Source organism: Myotis myotis, unplaced genomic scaffold (genome assembly GCF_014108235.1).
Source record: "Myotis myotis isolate mMyoMyo1 unplaced genomic scaffold, mMyoMyo1.p scaffold_m19_p_2, whole genome shotgun sequence".
Taxonomy (NCBI): domain Eukaryota; kingdom Metazoa; phylum Chordata; class Mammalia; order Chiroptera; family Vespertilionidae; genus Myotis; species Myotis myotis.
In genome coordinates, this window is record NW_023416324.1 from 28,630,372 (window position 1) to 28,650,504 (window position 20,133).

At 46.3% G+C, this 20,133-nt stretch overlaps 2 protein-coding genes across 5 annotated transcripts; one reads left to right on the forward strand and one right to left on the reverse strand.

Moving 5' to 3' along the window:
- Positions 1-2,175: 2,175 nt before the first annotated feature.
- On the forward strand, positions 2,176-5,259 carry LOC118677215 (small vasohibin binding protein). 4 transcript variants are annotated; one of them, XM_036352162.1, is made up of 3 exons: positions 2,176-2,254; positions 3,007-3,152; positions 4,830-5,259. In XM_036352162.1, exons 2-3 carry the CDS (start codon positions 3,039-3,041, stop codon positions 4,914-4,916), a joined length of 201 nt encoding a protein of 66 aa, XP_036208055.1. In that variant the 5' UTR covers positions 2,176-2,254; positions 3,007-3,038; the 3' UTR covers positions 4,917-5,259. The 4 variants fall into 4 exon arrangements, with proteins under 4 accessions (XP_036208055.1, XP_036208059.1, XP_036208058.1 ...); XM_036352166.1 differs by lacking the exon at positions 2,176-2,254 and adding an exon at positions 2,262-2,394; XM_036352165.1 differs by lacking the exon at positions 2,176-2,254 and adding an exon at positions 2,461-2,699.
- A 1,597-nt stretch (positions 5,260-6,856) lies between these two features.
- TMEM269 (transmembrane protein 269) lies at positions 6,857-14,670 on the reverse strand. Its single transcript, XM_036350872.1, has 5 exons — positions 13,709-14,670; positions 9,085-9,182; positions 8,278-8,421; positions 7,409-7,612; positions 6,857-7,321 (listed from the first exon to the last, which is right to left on the reverse strand). Exons 1-5 carry the CDS (start codon positions 13,798-13,800, stop codon positions 7,182-7,184), a joined length of 678 nt encoding a protein of 225 aa, XP_036206765.1. The 5' UTR covers positions 13,801-14,670; the 3' UTR covers positions 6,857-7,181.
- Between the last annotated feature and the right edge of the window lie 5,463 nt (positions 14,671-20,133).

The window sequence follows — 20,133 nt, forward strand, 5'->3', positions numbered from 1 at the left end:
ATGCCACCCCGAGGCCACAGCAGTTCTTTGCTCATCTCGCTCGGGCTCTCTACAAAACTTGGGAAGGCTGTTTGACCTGTGTGCAGCTCAGGAGTTCAGGAAAGTTAATACCTCAGGGGATCAACCTGCTGGGACAGGAGATAGAGGAAAGCACTCCAGCCTCGAACCTCAGAGGGACAGTTCTGAGCTGTATTCTTCACGACTCTGAGTTCCCATGGGAATGAGCACAGTAGCCCACAGTCATCAGTAGCTCAGTAATGCACATTTTATTGGTTTTTCTTCCTTTTCTTCTCACCATTTCTGATCCCTGGATCACTTCCTAAATATGGAAAGATTTGTCTCAAACACTCTGCTATGGGTGGAGTGCAAATTAAGACACTGAAATTCATCCAGACTCATTCACAGAGCTTCACTACATTCATTCACCATTCACCGCTGTGTGGTAGAACATTGCCTGGATATACCAACAGATTGTCCATTCCCTCCAGTACATCCATTCACCGCTGTGTGGTAGGCCAATGCATGAATATATCAACAGATTGTCCATTCCCTTGATGATAAAAATGTGGTTGTTTCTGGTCTTTTGCTTTTACAAACAGTGCTGCTTTGAACATTCTTGATCCATGTTTCATGGTTCACATGTGCAAGAATTTCTCTGGGAGAAATGATGAGAGAGAATCATTGATTGGCTGCCTCCTGCATTTCCCACACTGGGGATTGAGCCCAAAACCCAAGCATGTGCCCTGACCGGGAATCAAACCCTGACCTCCTGGTTCATAGGTCGACCCTCAACCACTGAGCTACACCAGTCTGGCTATGCTCTTTTTTAAATCTGATTTAAGAAGGCACTTAAGGTTTACCCTCTTAATCATTTTTATAGTCACACTGTTGTGCAACAGATCTCTAGGAATTTTCATCTTGCAAAACTCCTTATCCATTGAACATCTTCCTTTTCCCCCCTCTCCCAGCCCCTGGCAATCACCATTCTACTTTCTAGCAGTTTGACTATTTTAGATGTCTCATATAAATAGAATCAGGCGGTATTTGTCTATTTGTGAGGTTGTGCTCATTTTTAAGGCTTTAGATATGTAGCACTAAACTGATTTCCAACAAGTTGTGACAATTTACACTTTGAAATTGTGTGTCTAGACCACACCCTGTTTGCTTAGCATCCATCATTTGTTTCAAAAGAAACAAAAGTAATGGGCCTGAATATGTTTTCATTGTCTTACCTAGAATCCTGGCTGAAATTCTTGCTGGGGACACTTAGCTAGCTGTGTGACCTTGGACAAGTCACTTAACTTCTCCATGCCTTTGTTCCTCTATTTGTAAAATGGGGATAATAATCATATATTAGTATACATGTACATTATTACACAAACTTATTATGAGAAATACATGAGTTAAGAAATGTGAAGCTCTAAAAACAGTGCCTGGAACATAAAAAGCCCAGAAGAGAGGGGGCTATTATTGTTGTTAGTTGTTTTTGTTGTTGCACTGAACAGGGTTTCTGTTGTCAAAGCATTTACCTACCATTTTCTTCAATCCTTAATAATGTAATGAATGAAAAATGACAGCCAGCTTTTTTTTTTCTGGACTGCGAACGATTTCCTTTTTCAAAGCACTGTGGCAAACGGGATCTCACTTGATCTTCCTAATATTAAAACTCAGAAATCAATAAGACAGCAATCGCCATCCCGGCTTTTTGAATGAAGAAACTGAGACTTGCCCTAGCCGGTTTGGCTGGGCCTGCGGACTCAAGGGTTCGGGGTTCGATTCTGATCAAGGGCATGTACCTTGGTTGCGGGCACATCCCCAGTAGGGGGTGTGCAGGAGGCAGCTGATCGATGTTTCTCTCTCATCGATGTTTCTAACTCTCTATCCCTCTCCCTTCCTCTCTGTAAAAAATCAATAAAACACATTTTTTTTTAAAAAAAAGGAACTGAGACTCAACAAGTTACAATTCTAGTCCCAGGTTTCAGATCTCACCCTTCAAAGCCTAGCAGCTGTCCCACAAAATATTTCCGGGAAAAAACTTTTGTTAAACCGCCTCTGCCCCCTCTTCTCCCCGCGCCCGCACCCCCCTGCCCCTCTGCCCCCCCAGCCCCAGCCCTAGCCCTAGAGCCGACGCAAGGCATGCAGATAAGTCCTCTGCGCACGCGCGGCCTGCCTGAGGGCGGGGCCTCGGAGAGCGCCGGCCCCGCCCAGGCCCCGCCCAGTCTGAGGCGCGGCGCTCGGGACTCCAGGCGGGGAGGTAGGGAAAGGCGCGGATCCCCCTCGTGGGGCGGTGTCCGCGACGTGGCGGGGCCCCGAAGGCCTGATGCCGGGGAGGGAAGGTGCCGATTCCCGAGCGCCTTCGCCCCCGCCGCCATTTTGCAGCCGGAGCCCGCAGCGGTGGGAGGGGAGGCTCCCGTGGGGCCGGGCCGCGCGGGGCTGCGGGGGGCGGGCCGGGCGGCGGGGGGCGGCAGCTTGGCCGGCGCGGACGGCGGAGGGCGGGGCCCTGGCGACCGGGCTGGGACGCCGCTGTCCCCGGGCAGAGGGGGGGAAAGCCCTGGCTCGAAGGCTGGCGACGGCGCGAGGCTCGGGCCTCCCCCTACGGGACTGGGGCTGGCGCGCCCCAGTCTCTGGCCGCGGTGTCTTCATGATGACAGCAGCCCCCTGTCGGGAACAGCGCGCACCCGTGTATGAAACGCTTTCACGTGGGTTTCCACGGGGTCCTCACACGGGAGCTCAGGGAAGGAGGCCAGGGAATGGACTGTTGTCCCATTCTGCAGACAGAAAACCAAGGCCCAGAATGGGGAGATGTGCGTGGGGACGCCCAGCGAGGTGGTGGCGGTGGGAGACAGGTCTTGCTCCTCCAAGCGCAGCCCCCCTTCCATCCGGCCACTCCGCCGCACCTGTCAGAGGAAAGGGCGGAGCTAAGGGATTAGTTAGGGCGGCCAATGACTGGCAATTCTTTATTTTTTCCCCTCCTTTCCTTCTGTGCCCTCTTTCTGTACCACCCAGGTCAGAACTAAGAAGTATTCAGAAGCCAAGTCATGGATCCACCTGCACGTAAAGAAAAGTCCAAAGTTAAAGAACCTGTCAGCAGAGTTGAGAAGGCCAAGCAGAAATCAGCCCAGCAGGAGCTGAAGCAAAGACAGAGAGCAGAGGTGAGGTTGAGGAGGGGGCCTGCATACCTGTCATCTGCTGGAGGTGACGCAGAAGAGAGAAATCGTCCGCCTGTGATGGGGAGCCCCGCCTGCCTGCAGGCAAAACAGGCGTCCTCCAGGTTAGAGAGATGATCGTCGAGGGCCAGGACGGTGAAGTGCCAGCCCATGGTGGCATGCCACGTTAGTGTAGGGTCTCCAGGTGACTCCTGGGGCAGAGGTTTGTGCTAGGGACCCGAGGGAAGGGAGAAAGGAGAAAGAAAAGGGACATGTGAGGGCGGGGTCAGTGAGAGAGCACGTGTCAGACACCCCAGCACAGACGTTCTACCCCCACCGGTGTGTCCTTTGGTCCGTCAACACTTACCATCAGCTTGTGAATAAAAAGTTGAAACTGTCGCCCATAACCACCTGAGCCACACCGGCCAGGCCGGTATTACGTTTTTTCTAGAATTATTTGTCTTCTTGTTTGTGACCATTTTCGTCACTGTGGAATTCCACTTTCCTTAAAGATTAGAGGATTTTATCACAATAAAAATGTTTTTATGAAAAAAGGTTATAGGATCATTCTGCTTACTATTGATTCTAGTCCGTTTCGATCATTTTACTTTCTAGGAATTTATTTCATTTACCTTTCCAAACTTATTGACACCAAGTTCATAATGTTTGCTGTAATCTCTGTTGCATCAGTATTTATGCGGTGTGTGGTTTTTTTAATTCTAATAGTATTGTTTGTGCCTACTCCCTGTTTGTCTTGGATCAGTCATGTCGGAGGGTTGCTTTAGCATTTTCAGAGCCTTTTGGTGAGCCTCTCTATTGTGCCTCGGGCTGCTTTTCCATTAAGTCTGCTGTTATCTTTTATGTGTCTCACTTCTCAATTTCTTTATTTGCCCCTTTCTTGTCTTTTTACTTAATCAAGAGTTATTTTCCCTAAACACAAACATTCCCTTCATTTATTTTTGTTCTACAAATCGGGAAGTTACATGATGTGTCTGTTCTGTAGTGGACCGGTTGAGACTACAAGGACAAACAGAGATGAGGACTAAGGTAGAGGCCCTGCTCTTCACCTTAGAATGTATGTTGCAGTTTTTGTTCCAGCCCACTGTCTGTCCTGGGTCCCTTCTCACTGATGTAATAGATGCCTCCTATGTGGCCTGTCATCTCTCCTCCCCCCACTCCATCCCTCACATGGTCTCCAGTTCTCTTTCCCAAAGCCCAGATATAATCGGGTTGCTCCCCTGCACACCTATCTTTGGTGGCTCTCCAGAGTCGGCCAGATAAAGTCCAGGTTCCTTGGCAGAGCATTTAAGTCCCTGACATACTCTTCTTGCTTTCTCCAGTTCCCCAACCTCCTATATAACATCCTTCATATGAGCATACTTGGAGTTTCCAGAATTAATCCTGTACTTTTCCATTATATTTACTTAATCATAATATCCCCCGTCCCCATCACCTATCAAGTCCCTTCCCCAGACTCTATCTGTTCAAATCCCACAGATCCTTTAAAGGCCAGATTAAGTCACCTGCTTCACTGCTTTCCTGATTCCCCAAATGGAATGAATATCTGTTTCTCCTGTTCCCTTACTGGTGCAGTTCCGGCACTTTCAAGTGGCGCCGCCTGTTGTGTCTGAAGATAGGTTGAGCAGCTGCCTCCATTGCTAACACATCTTTTTCTCCCCTTAGATTTATGCCCTTAACAGAGTCATGACCGAACTGGAGCAGCAGCAGTTTGATGAGTTCTGTAAACAGATGCAGCCTACTGGAGAGTGAGCCACCCGTGTTCAAACCAGATGGGACCCCTGAAGCTTTGTCTGCGAGCTCAGTACCAGTTTTAAGCTGAGGTGGCCCATGCGGAGCCTGACAGAACTAGACAAGAAGGCATTTGTGTTATTCCTAAAACTGGATAAATCTGAACTTCCTATATGTAACTTCTGCTTCACTGGTTCCTCCAATTTGAATTGGCCCAATGCTTGCTGAAGAAACTTGTTTTATTCTCCTAAGATAATACTCTTATTTTTTAAACCTTTTTCTATTGTTTGAGAAAAATCAGTGTTTCTTGTGAAACTGTAAATCTCCAAAAATACAAATAAAATGTGCGTTTGCTCATACTTTAGTTGGGGGTGCCTAGCCGTAAGAAATGGATCAATGTTATAAGAGAGGAAAAGTGAGGTAAGCAGAGGGAACCCTTGCTCCTTCAGGAGGGGGGGTGGAAGAGAGCGGGAGAAAGATTGTGGCTGCTTCCAGTTCTCATTCTTCCTGGAGCTGAAACTCTGCAGTCCCCTGATCCTCCGTTTGTAGCCACACAGTGTAAATCTGTGCCCCTCTACTCCCCGATGAGCTGCTACTCAGGGTCAGAGCTGGAAGCCAGGGTCCTCTCACCTTGCAAGTGTGGACAGCTAGCAGCAGGCCTGCACCAGCAGGAGAAGAGGGCAGGCATTGCTTTTTCATTTGGCAGTGACTTCACCAGGCCTAGAAACGGATTTAGGATGGGGATATTCAGGCTGGAATGTCGGAGCTCATGGATGTTTGTAAGATTCGTACTACATTATACTAACATTGTATATAGCTCTCTAGAATGTGCTACTAAATCAATTCATCTCCGAAGTAAACCTTTTTGAGTGCCAGGTATTGGCAGACAGCAGAAATCCAAAAGCATGTTTATGAAGGAAGTTACAATATAGTGAGACACAGACATAGTCATCTAATTCTGCAAAAACATGTATGATAGAGAGATGAATAGAGAGCAGTGGGGAGGGAGAGGGACTGTGTTCCTGTAGAGCCAAATCAGAGCAATGTGGACTTCTCTGGATTTTTATTTTTAAATCCTCAATTCAGTTTGAAAGCATATTTGCCATATACATTGTTCTGCAAACTTCAAGAAGTTAGTCCTGAGGTACAAGTGCTCTGGTGCCCAGCTGAGGAAAAGGTGGACAGCCAGCAATCCTTTGTATACCATCTGGAGGTAAAAGTCAAGAGAGTGCTGGGGTTTGCTGCTTTTAGCAGACCTATGTTCTTTTTTGAGGTGTAACTTTAGGGTTCCATAGATATTCTTTATTTCTATTCACTTTGGATTTTAGAATATGAATGGCATTTTGAATATCTAGAGTTTAGTACTATAGACCTTAGGAAAAAAGCATATAATGAGGGCCTAGAATCCAAATGATCCTTAAAGCTTACAATATGACTAATCTCTAAATGAAGCAAAAGGCAGAAGCTTTGTTGAAATAATTACAGAATTTCAAATTGGGCAACCTGATTGTCCTATGACTAGCTCTGCTTTATGGAGCCAGAGTATGTAAATTCATTGCAGCATTATTTATAACTAGAGGCCCGGTGCACAAAAATTTGTGCACTGGGGGGGGGGGGTGTCCCTCAGCTCAGCCTGCCCCCTCTCACAGTCCGAGAGCCCTCAGGGGATGTCCTACTGACAGCTTAGGGGGGAGCGGGCCTAAGCTGCAGTCTGGCCTCCCTCTGCGGGAGGCCACCAGGCTGATCAGGGGAAGGTGCCGCCCCCATCACCCCGCTGCTGCTGCCACTGCCACTGCCACTGCTGGCCACTTTCTTTCTCTTTGCCTCTCTCCCTCCCTTCCACTCTCTCTAAAAATCAATGGAAAAATATCCTCAGGTGAGGATTAACAAAACAAAACCAAAAAAAAATAAGAAATACCTTAGTGAACTGAGTCCTACCCCATTACTGGATCAATACCAATTCTGATGAGTTTCCTTTCCAAGGGATTAATCTTAGTGCAAAAGGTCACACAACTGGTTATAGAGCTGGAATGCAAACCTGGCTCAAAATGAGCTTGGAAAAAATTCTGTTCCATCCGACATGAACAACTGTTGTCCTGAAGGGGTTCAGATCCCTGAATAAAGGGGAAGAAGGGAAGGCTGCTGGCCCTACTATGGGCTGTTCTGGTTTGAGACACCATGTATCTACCACAAGCACAACACAGGAACAAGGAAAGATTTAGTGAGGATAAGGCCCAACAGGCTGGCACAAACCACACAGAAGCCAGAAGGAGTGGGAAGAGCTGTTTAGTTTCTTAGATGCGCTTCTTGCCTAAGACACTCTGTCTTGCCCCACAGAACATCTGGAAAGAAGATGTAGGAGAGAGACCACATCAGGCAATAAAAAGCAATTATTGAGAATGGAGAAAAAAACAGTATGATGACACCTGGAAGGAGAAAGAAATACAACACTCAGTTTTTATGAAGCTTTCTTACATGTATTTCCCACCCTCTCCTCTCTCATCCCCACTCACCTCCAAGATAAACTATTTTTTTCCAATTCTCAGATTCCAGGATTTCATCATGTGGGTAGTAGCTCTGGTCCATCATGAATAGAATCATAAGTGAGGCCATGCAGGAGAGAATGAACGTGTTGCCTTTGGTCAGAAGGGAGGTGGAGGCCAGAACACAGGAAGCATAGGGGCAGGGTAGACCCTTGTATGTGAAGGAAAGGCCGCCTGGGGAAAGAAAAGATGGGGATTAGCTGTTTCCTGTTGATCTCAAGGTATCTGCATGAAGCAAGCCCCTGTCCCTTTGGGTTTTCCCTACCCCTCACTCCAAACCCCCTTAATCTCAGGACAGTAGCAGGCTGTAAAGCATTTAGCTATTCATGGAGATGGTGCATGGGCTTTGCATTGGATCCCCAAGGCACTAATAAAGCAGACGGCTAGGACCAGGGGTGTGCCTTGGCCCTAGGAAGCCTCTGTAGACGGGCCCTAGATCTAGGCTGCATCTGCACTCCCTTGCGTTGGAATCTTAGGCAATTGCCTTTGCCAGAGCTCCGTATCTCCATCTGTTTTAGGAAACTGGAGTACAACCTCTGGGTCTAGAGAGTCTAAATCCATGTGCTTCATCCAAAGGTTACATAGTGAGAAAAAGGCATAGCTGGCCCAAGAATGAGGGCCCTAACCTCCCCCGCCACCCCCCTCCCCCCCCCCCCCCCGCGCCCCGACCTCCTCAGACTAGGGCTCTTCCAGTGCAGCCTCCAGCCTCCAATGGGTCTGGGGCACAACAGAAGGAAGAGGGACTTTATAAAAAGAAGGAGAGGAGTCAGTTACTGCACTCAACAGTTCCTCCCCCTCCATGGTTCCCAAGCTCAGACATAAGGCTGGGTTTCACTCACTAGCTGAATAAAAACACAGGCGGAAAGAAGCAGCTAACACATAGATGATGGCCAGGAACCCATTCAGAGGCCCATCCACGCCTAGGAGCAGGGCTGAGGCCAGGCCAAAGGTGGTGAAGACAGCGAAGTCATTCAGTTCAGCTCCTGCTCCAGAATGCCAAGGTTAGAACTTACACTTATGCATCCTGTACATTTGTCCCCTCTGGTGGGGGTGCTGGGATGGTGACAAGCACCGTCTGAGGTCCCAGGAGGTACCATCTATTCCCCTGGGTGTCTATAGATCAAAGACTGGTCTTATTCTGGCTCCACCTTAGAATGACCATGTGGCCTTAGACAAGTCTTTCCTGACCCAGGTCTTAGTTCCACCCTTTAACATGCAAGGATTGGACTACAACTGGATACAAATTAAGAAAATATGGAACAATTTTTTCAAGCAAAATCTGACACAAAAATATTTTTTTGATCAACTGCTCTGCTTGGAGTAATTTTTCATTTCCCCTCTCTCCCACCATCACAACCACCATTCCCACTCCCAGTTCTTGGATTGGTTCTGAGCAGGGATTCAGGGGAGACAAGACAACTGAAAGCCAGGCTAAGGATAACCAGAGATCAGTAAGCGAGCCAGCAAAGGAGCTAGATCTAGGCTGAGGGGCTCCAGCTCCAACTCTAGGGTTGCTTCTACTATACTCAAGGGATATAAACAGGACTGGTGACTGATAAAGGCCTGTGAGTGTTATACGATGAAGGAGCTGACCTGACATGGGAGCTCCTGGGGTCAGGGTTTAGGGGTCTGAGGCCTGGACTCACCTGATTTGGAGCAGATATTGAAATGTCTGGTGATTGTCCTGACTGCCATGTCCATTAGGAAGCCGATCAGAAGCATCCAGGAAGCACAGCTGGATTTCCTGGTGTGGGCCCAAACAGGACAGCTTTCATAGACTCCACTGGACAACCATTTCACACACCTCCAGTACACTAATACACTTCCTACATTTGCACACATACACACCCCTGCAAGTTTCCCACATTCACATCCTTTCTGATATACACAGCTTTATATGCCATGCACATGTGCATGCACACACACTCACACGCACTTACATTCCTTCTATTCTCTCAACCCACAATCTTGAAGTGGTGCCCAAACCTCCTAGGTTCGTGGTCGGCAAACTGCGGCTCGCGAGCCACATGCGGCTCTTTGGCCCCTTGAGTGTGGCTCTTCATAAGCCTTAGGGTAGTACCCTAATTAATTACAATGTACCTACCTATATAGTTTAAGTCAAAAAAATTTGGCTCTCAAAAGAAATTTCAGTCATTGTACTGTTGATATTTGGCTCTGTTGACTAATGAGTTTGATGACCACTGTCCTAGGTAATCACTAAGGTCCCTTCCAACTCTAAGTTTCAGGTATATTCAATGGCCCAAGGGTCTTAGGTTCTAGCCCAGCCTCTGCAAGTACGTATATTACTGTGAATTCTCAGAGAAATCACTCCCCTCTTTCTCTAGGCCTTTTTGTTCCTCCATCTGTAAAATGAGGGGTTTGTACCAAATGATTTCTTTAACACATATAATAGTAGGCCTATTCGTATTATCTATTTCTCCTACTGTGAGTTTTGGTAGTTTAGATCTTTTAAGGAATTGGTCCATTTCATCTAGGCTATCAAATTTGTGGGTACAGAGTTCATAATATTCTTTTTTTTTAATATATATATTTTTTATTGATTTTTTACAGAGAGGAAGGGAGAGGGATAGAGAGTCAGAAACATCGATGAGAGAGAAACATTGATCAGCCGCCTCCTGCACACCCCCTACTGGGGATGTGCCCGCAACCAAGGTACATGCCCTTGACCGGAATCGAACCTGGGACCCCCTCAGTCCGCAGGCCGACGCTCTATCCACTGAGCCAAACCGGCTACAGCATAATATTCTTGTATTATACTTTTAATGTTCGTGAGATCAGTAGTGATGGCTCCTCTCTCATTTCTGATATTGGTAATTTGTGCCTTCTCTTTTTTTCTTGGTTAGCCTCGCTAGAGGCTTATCAATTTTATTGATCTTTTCAAAGAACCAGTTTTTTGTTTCATTGATTTTCCCTATTAATTACTTGTTTTCAATTTCATTGAGTCTGCTCTAATTTTTATTTTTTACTTCTTTTTCTTACTTTAAGATTTAATTTGCGCATCTTTTTCTAGTTTCCTACAGTGGAAGCTCAGGTTAGTGATTTTAGATCTTCCTTCTTTTCAATTTTTCTAAAACTATTTTTAGAGAATGTTAGGTTTATAAAAAAAAATTAAAAGGAAAGTGCAGAGTTTTCCCATATTTCTCCACCTCTCACATATGCATAGTCTCCCCATTATCAACATCACTCACCAGAATGGTATATTCTGTTTCTTGGTACATAACCAAGGATGAACCTACATTGATGCATCATAATCAGCCAAAGTCCATAGTTTACCTTAGGATTCATTCTTGGTGGTGTACATTCCATGGATTTGGGCAAAGGTATAATGACATATACCCATCTTTATAATATCATAAAGTAGTTTCACTCTCCTAAAAATCCTGTGCTCTACTGATTCATGTCCTCCCCAAGTCCCCTATCCTTTCTGGCAACCACTGATCTTTTTATTCTCTCCATATTTTTTTTCCCGACTATGTAGCCTTTCAGATTAGCTACTTTCATTTAATAACATGCATTTAAGTTTCCTCCATGTATTCTCATGGCTTCATAATTCATTTCCTTCTTGCACTAAATAATATTCCATTGTCTGGATGTACCACAGATTTTTTTTATCCATTCACCAAGTGAAGGACATCTTGGTTGCTTCCATGTTTTGGCAATTATGAATAAAAGACCATAAACATCCAAGTATAGATTTTTGGGCATAGTTTTCAATTCATTTGAATAAATACCAAGGAGTGTGATTACTAGGTCATATAGTAAGAGTATGTTAGTGTGTAAGGAACTGCCCAACTATCTTCCAAAGTGGCTGCACTATTTTACATTCTCACCAGCAACGAATGAGAATTCCTATTGTTCCACATCCTCACCAGCATTTACTATTGTCAGTGTTCTGGACTCTGGCTATTGTAATAGGTATGTAGCGGTATTTCACTTGTTTTACTTTATATTTTCCTGATGACATATGATGTTAAGCATCTTTTTAATTGGGTTATTTTCCTATTGTTAAGTTTTATAATCCCTTATCCAATTTATCTTTTGCAAATATTTTCTCCCAGTCTGTGGCTTGTCTTCTAATTCTCTTTGCTTCTTCTTCTTTTTAATCCTCACCTGAGGATATGTTTTTATTGATTTTAGAGAGAGGAAGTGAGAGAGAGTAAGAAATCAATATTCGAGAGAAACACCAATTGGTTGCCTCCTGTGCTCCAACAGGGATCGAACCCACAACCTAGCTATGTGCCCTGACTAGGAATCAAACCTGCAATATTTCGGTGTACAGGATGATGTTACAGCCAACTGAGCCACCTAGCCAGGCCTGCCTTCTAATTCTCTTGATGTAGCCTGTTGCAGAGCAGATTTCTCTTTTAGTATATGAATGTAATGCTATGAATTTCTGTCTAAGTACTGCTTTTACTGCATCTCACAAATTTTGGTAAGTGATACTTTCATTTTCTTTTAGTTAAAAATATTTTTTAATTTCTCTTGAGCTTCTTTTACTCATATATTATTTAAAACTGTGTTTAACCTTTACGTATTTTGAGATTTTCTAGTTATCTGTTATTGACTTCTAGTTTAATTCCATGTGGTCTGAGAGCATATTTTATAGTTTCTATTCTTTTAAATTTGTTAAGGTGTGTCTCATAGCCCGGAATGTGGTCTATCATGGTGAGCTTGAGAAGAATATGTATTCTGCTGTTGTTGGATGAAGTAGTCTATAAATATCAATTGGACCCAGTTGATTGATAGTGCTATCAGTTCAACTATACCTTTACTGATTTTCTGTCTGCTAGCTCTGTCAATTACTGACAGAAGGGTGTAGAAATATCCAACTATGATAGCAGAGCCATCAATTTCTCCTTGCAATTGTATCAGTTTTTATCTAATGTATTTTGATGTTGTAAATGACTCCCAAGAGCTCTTTCAGATCCAATATTTGAGGAGTCCATGCTTCTGTCCAGCACATGCTCCTGGACCCCTCTGAAAGCAACCACCACAATCTCTGGCAAGCCTGCCCTAGGAGGCCATTCCCAAGTCTGCACTCTGACTGCAATGCTTGGGTGGCCCAGTAGAAGGAAACAGAAAGCCTGACCCCAGACCTCAGCTGTCCCCAAACAACCTCATCGTTTCCTTTGTTTAGACCTATACCTATGTGTTTAAAGGAACTGGGCCCATGATAATAACATAAAAAACACACTCCCAGAAGATTAGGCTAAATTAAGAAAATAAAGATTTTCTGCTGCAGGTATGCCTCACTTTATGAGACTCCCTAAACCCAGACTTAGAGAATCATAAAATTTTCAAACTGGTAGGGAACTTAAATATCATGAGACACAAATCCAGAAAAGCCATCCACTGATGATTATAGAGATTCAAACAGATTAGGAGGATGTTATTTGCATTATAAAGGATTTATCTATAAAGAGCCAATTTGCCAACGCATTGAAATATGACTCAATTTATAGAAATACCATTTGCTTACAACTTTTTGAGACCCATATACATGTCTCAGATTTTCCAGAGCACTGTTAATTTTTTTTTTTTTAATATATTTTATTGATTTTTCACAGAGAGGAAGGGAGAGAGATAGAAAGCCAGAAACATCGATGAGAGAGAAACATCGATCAGCCGCCTCCTGCACATCTCCCACTGGGAATGTGCCCACAACCCAGGCACATGCCCCTGACCGGAATCGAACCCGGGACCCTTCAGTCCGCAGGCCGACGCTCTATCCACTGAGCCAAACCGGTTTCGGCGAGAGCAGTGTTAATTTTAAATATTCCACCAGATCATGTGTTCTTATTTAAGAATTTAAAAATTTGAATGGTAGTGTACCTACCCAATAATTGTGTAGCAAGCATGTCAAATGCGCGGCCAGCAGCTGGCGGCCGGCCAAGGCATGTGCCCTGCCAGCCAGGAGTTTGACATGCTTGGTAAAGGCTACCAAAGCAGAGCCTCCTGATTTTCTCAAAAAACCATTCTAGACTGCCATATCTGGAAGGAACTATAGCGATCATAGTGTGAGCTCCTTGTTTTAAAGATGGAGAAACTGAGGCTCAGAGATGTGACCTAGCCAAGGTCACATACTAGGTTGACGATAGAACTGAAGCTAGACTCTTGGCCCCTTGACTCCCAACCTGCCACACTTTCTTCTGCCCCCATTTGATCTCCATGTCTCAGTGCCCGGCTCTCTAGATTTCCCACTTCTGTCTTCATGCCCATGGCTGAGACCTTGCTGGGCCCCAGACCTACTTGCTGAGGCTGCAGAAGATGGAGAAGAGCCCCATGATCAAGTTGGCCAGCGACAAGACATTGGCAACATCTTTCCAGGAAAATTCATTCATCTGGAGGTGACTCTGGTCCTTGGTCAGGAAGAAACTGGCGTACTAACCTATGGCCCAGAGAAGAGGGGCAATGGATTCCCAAGGTCAGAGTCCCAAAAGAGTCTCCTAAGAACCAGGTAGCTCCTGTTCCCCTAGATTTTCTCCCAGAACTTCACCCTCCAAACACTGTTCCACTGGCTGGGAACGAGGCAGACAGTAAGTAGATGGAGGAGACACAGGAAGTAAAGACGAAGGAGTTGAAGCTGAGTGTCTTGGGAAAGCACAAGAGCGAAGCAAGTGAACCAGCACAACCATAGTTCCCATGCCTCTCTGACTACATCCCTTACCCCACAGTACAAACCTCCCTCTAGCCATATGCTGACCCTCATGGCACCCCATGACCCAGGGTACAAAAGTATGGGCCCTTCCCCCCTTCTGAGCTCTTTGTCATAGATGAGACTTTTTTTTTTTTTAATTACAAAGCTATTTTCAATACTTTGATGAGCCCCACAGGAATAAAAAGCACTGGAAAGGGGTAACACGCACACCCCAGGAGTGGCCCAGGGGAGAGAGGCTACCTGAGGGGAAGGAAGCACAACAGGGGCCCACTGCAGATGCAGCCTCCTCTGTCCTGCAGGCCACGCTCACGCCCTCAGGACAGGACTGCAACTGAAGTGCCTCAAGGTTCTGGATCTGACAGGCCCCAACCAGAGCAGCAGGCCCAGCTCCAACAGGGGAAGGAAGAGGTGAGAAACAAACAAAATGAATGTGTATAGCATAGACTATTTCACAAGGCGCTTTCACTGTGTGCTCTCTTCTGATGCTGACGATTTCAGGAGACAGTGCTATCGTTCTCCCCATTTAATCCTCACTCATTTTTTTCAATATATTTTTTATTGATTTAGGGGAGGAAGGGAGAGGGAAAGAGAGATAGAAACATGAATGATGAGAGAGTCACTGATCAACTGCCTCCTGTACCCACCCCACCCCCCACACTGGGGATGGAGCCTGCAACCCAGGTATATACTCTGACTGGGAATTGAACTGTGACCCCCTGGTTCATGGGTCGAGGCTCAACCACTGAGCCACGTTGGCCAGGCAAATCCTTACTCATTTTAGAGGTGAGGAAGCTGAGACTGCCTCCACTCAACATCTCTGTACAGTCCCAGGCCCTCTGGTCTGGATAAGAGCTAAGACAATCATGGTCCTTTCACATAAACACTGACACCAAGATGTCAGAGGCTGGGAAGGACTGGACTTGCAGTTTGGGACTGGGAGTTTATCAGGGCAGCACTGTGGGTTCACTGTTCCCACAGGCCACCCTTTCACCAAGGGTGTCAGTGACCACATCACCAAAGCCACTGGGACTCCTCAGACCTTCTCATGCCAGGGCCACTGAAAACCTAAGACTGGAAACTATGTGAGCCAGAATTATAGGAGAAGAGGGGAGGGGGCAAAGGACTGGCTGTACACTCCCTCCCCCTGAACCCCTTCATTCTGGTCTCTCCTGGGCCTCAAGGCTGACCCCAGCAAACCCAGACACTTCTATCACAGCCTAGTCCACTGTTGCCTGGAAGAGCAGCATTCCAGCATCTCCGCCTTTCACTGGCAGTCAGCAGGTGCCAATTATTAGACACACCTCATCTTTACTAGTTCACTATTTTTTAAAATTGATGCGCGGTTATCTACTATGTTATTACTTTCATTCACAAAACACTTTCACCTCTGTGGTTTTCATTGGCCCCGTGAGGTCTACCAGGTAAGGATCACTATCCCTACTTGCCAGATAAGGCAAAGAAGACACAGAGGGGAAGAACTTTGCTCAAGGTCACTGACACCCTTTGGAAGTGACAGACTAAGACTTAAGACTTCTATAAGGTTCCTCTGTATTCTGCTGTCTACCAACCATCAGGACCAAGCATACTCGCCGTAAACTCAGACTGAGCTAGGTGCTGGGGAAAACCCTTGGTCCTTGTCTCCATGGAACTCCTAGGCTATCCAGGAAAATAACTCATGCATGCATGTGGAGACTTACTCTGTTCCTGGTGGTACCCATCTGGCAGATGGGGAAATGGAAGTTTCAGGATAGTTAAGCAGCTTATCCCAGTAAATGGTGGAACCAGGATTGAATCAGGTCTCCTCTTTCCCAATTCAATGCTATTTTTAGCATAATGAACATGTCCCAGGTGTAAAAGAATGTGGACCTGAGAGTGAGGGCTATAGAAATCCAGAGGGAAAAAAGAAACAATCTATTCACTCAGCAAACATTTAATCATGAGCAAGATTGGTGCCTGGTGCTTGGGACACAAAGTCTAAGTCCTGGTCTCATTTCTCAAGGAACTCAGTCTAGCAGAAGATTCAACCCTGCACTGAAGTGACCAGGATGCTGAGGCAGCACAGAAGAGGGGAGCAACAGGTCAGGGGCTTAGAGAAGGTTCCTCAGAGGAGGGGGTCATAAATGAGGCATTGCTCCCTAGCTTCTTGGAAGCCATCAGTGGCTCCCCAATGCCCTCAGGATGGCATAGTATTCCAACTCCTTCACTTGGTATACAAGATTTTCATAATGAGGCCATGCTCAACTCTTAGTCTCCTACCGCTATTGCCTGTTAATCCCTTCTCTGGCCCTTCCTCTGGTCTTGGGTTGGGTGGTGGTCCTCTTTAGGAAGCCTGGCACCCCATACCACCCCAAACCTGTTAGGTGCTCCTCCTCTGTACTGCCACATGTCCTTGTGCACACCATGTCACACTGGGCACTCTGTATTGGCATTGCCTATCTTGTCTTCCTCCTCTACTACAGGAGAAGCAACGTGAGTGCGGACCAAGGTTCCCTGTGCCCACCCCGAGGCCTGGCAATAGAAGCTGTTCAATGAGTGATACATTAACAGAGTATGTCACTCTGGTGCTTCCCTGAGGTCCTCTCACTGCACCCAATTACGTCTCTCCCTGCACCAAAGCTTGGTCAGTTTGTCCTCCAAGAAGCCTTCTCAAATGGACTCTCAACAATTCCGCTGCTTCATTACACGTGACATCTACCCAACGCTCATGATCTTCCATTTACTCAATTAAAAAAATAAATTTGCTGATGCCTGCTCTGTGAAGGCCTGTGTCATCTGGAGGTGGAGAGAACAAGACCCAGGCTGCACCCTCAGGAAGCTCGGAGTCTGGTAGGGGAGGCAGACATGTGTAGGGACAATGAAGGCAGCATGGCAAGTGTTGGGTTGGACAGGGGATATCCAGTTGCTGCAGGTGCAAAGGGAGAGAGAGACTAAGTCTGGGGGAAGGTTTCACTTGACTGGAGGCAAGTCAGCAGGGATGCCCAGGTGTGACCTTGAATTGCAGCCTGTGGCTAGGCAATGGTGTTTAGTAAGGAGGTGTTTTGGTCAGAGAGGGGTTGGAAATGGAGGGTGGTCTAAAGGGAAGAAACTGCAGAAAAGAAAACTAGTCGTGAGACTGGTGAGGAGAGTGAGCAAGCAGAACTGCCTGAGGTTTCCCAGGAAAAGAAAGGAATGGCCAAGCCGGTTCCTCCCCCAGGAAACCCCAGGAGCAGCACTGAAGTGAGCAGCTCCAAGTGGAGGGTCCAGCAGGTGTGGGACACAGGACACAGGGCATAGTCACTCTATTTAGAGACACCCTCCCTCCTCCTCCACGCTCCCACCTCACCCCACCCCACCCCACCCCACCCCACCCCTCGGGGCCAGCATCCCTCAACAACAGAAAACCGGCCTCTCTTGAGCTGGTCCCTCCGAATTGGAGACACCGGAGCTCCCCTCCCGGCTGTTCCCCTCCTGGCCGTTCCCTTCCTGGCTGTTCTGGAATTCAGTCCAGGCTCCACTTGCGAGGACCCGCCCATGGGAAAAGGCGCTAGAGATGGAGCCGGGCCTGGGTGCCCGCACTTCGGAACCACTCCATCCCCCAGGGACCTGGTCGCTCACAGCACTCGAGGGACACGCGATGCCGCTTACGCTCACCTGGGAACAGGACATTCCTAAATGGGGTGGGGCCGCAGTCCTTCCCTGCTTCCTGTGCAGCGGAGGGGGACCAGCTAAGCAAGGGGCAGCGGCACTGGTCCCAAGGCTCTTAGCCCTGGCTCTTAGCTCACAATCCCTGAGAGACAGGGGAGGGGCAGCGCGCTTTAGCTGGCAAAAGAGGGACCTCAATTTGCTGGGGAGCCCTAGGTCTTGTAGTGAGCGTGGTGCGGCTTGGAGAGATCTGACGGGAGGGGACTATTTTCGGTCATGGCGGGTGTGGGAAGGCTTGGCAGGTGAAGAGAACAGAATGCATGGTGAATGGGAGGCGGACTGGAAGAGAGTTGGGAAGGTAAGCCAAAGGGATGGAAGCTGGGGTCCTAGGATGTAAGGTCCGTGTGGGCAAGGCTTGCACTGTGCGGTGCACTGGTGTATCTTTGTGCCCCTAAGAACGTTTAGGCATACACCAAGTCTCCACCCCCATCCCCACCCCCCATATTTGTTGGATAGACAAGCTGAGTAATTTACACCCAGTCCTGAAAATAGTACGTTTTTAAATATATATAATCTTTATTGATTCCAGAGAAGGGAGACGGAGAGAGATATCAATGATGAGAATCATTGATTGGCTGCCTCCTGCACGCCCCCTCCTGGGGATCGAGCCCAAGGGTCCACAGGCTGACGCTCCACTGAGCCAAACCAGCTTAGGGCAGTTACATTTTAAGTAGGAAAGTGACGCGGTCAGGTTGGTTTAGAAAGATTATTCTGGCAGCCAGTGGAGGAAGGCTCTGTAATACTGCATGAGAGACGAGTGCGGGCTGGAGCAATACTGCCTTGTTGGTCAGCAACTAAAGGGAATGGGAAGTAGCCAGACTAGGAGCCAAGGTGAGATGGAATCCCAAGAGTGTGGGAGAGGAATGAGAGGGAGAAGGTAAGAGTCTCTCTAAAGCAGCGGTTCTCAACCTGTGGGTCGCCAACAATGAAAATACATCCTGCATATCAGATACTTACATTACGATTCTTAACAGTAGCAAAATTACAGTTATGAAGTAGCAACGAAATAATTTTATGGTTGGGAGTCACCACAACATGAGGAACTGTATTAAAGTGTCGCGGCATTAGGAAGGTTGAGAACCACTGCAAAGTGACTAGATTTGGCCACTTGGATGAAGAGTGTGCTACAGAAAGAATTTTGTTAATATTGGGTAGGATCCCAGGCACCAGTTCTAACATCTGCCCCACATTCTCCCACCTACCCTGCCACTAAGTTAGAGGGATATGCAAAGAGCAGGGGTGGAGTTAGGAGCTCAAGTGGCACTGCCTCTCCTAGCAACCTGGAGGGTAAAGTCACAGCACAGGATCTAGTGTGTCCTGAGTGGCTATAGCCACAGAGCACTGGTCAATGTTTTACAGACAGTGTCATCATTTATTAGATTTTCTCAAATGCCCAAGGTATTAACATTCCCGTTCTCCAGAAGAGGAAATAGTGGATTCGTTGATTTTATTGAAGGTTATACCTTTAATAATTCATGAAGCTGAGACCTGAACACAGTCTGACATGAAAGTCAGATCTAAGGTGTCTGAGAAACTAAAGAACCAGAATGGAGGCAAGTTCATCCAAGGTGTGCTGCAAGTTCAAGCCAAGGGCCAGATTGACTTCTGTCACTTGTGTTTCTCTTAATTTGTCCATGCCATGTGGTCCATTAAGGGGGTAAATTAAAAACTGTAGCATAATGGTTATAATACTGGCTTTAACTTTTAACCAAGTTATATTCCAGCACTAACACTGACCAGTTGTGTAAATTTGAACAAGTTACTTTGTTTCATGAACCTATATTCTAGTCTGTAAAATGGGATTATATAACTTAGCACAGAGTAAAAGCTCTATTATTATTATTATTACATGATCATGCATTTGTTAGCTGAAACTTCCCCAAGGCTTCCTTTGGAAGAGGGAGAAAAGCAGGAGTAGCTAAGAAAGCCCCTTTTCTTCATCTTCCAGAAGTTTCTAGTTTCTTCCCATTCTGGATCTCACAGGAAGTGAAGAACAAGAATAGTAAGGTTAGACAATCTACCCTTGTGATAATATGGTAGCCACTAGCCATATCTGGCTCTTCAGCACTTAAAATATGACTAAGTCCAAATAGAGACATGCTAAATACACACCAGAGTTTAAATATTGTTTAAAAACAAAACTAATATTTTTTAGTATTACCTATTGAAATGTTAATATTCTGCACATACTGGGTTAGTACAATGTATTATTAAAGTTAATTTCACCTGTTTCTGTTTTTTTAATGTAGCTACCAAAAATTTTAAAACCACACATGTGGCCCTGATCGGTTTGGCTCAGTGAATAGAGCGTCGGCCTGCGGACTCAAAGGTCCCA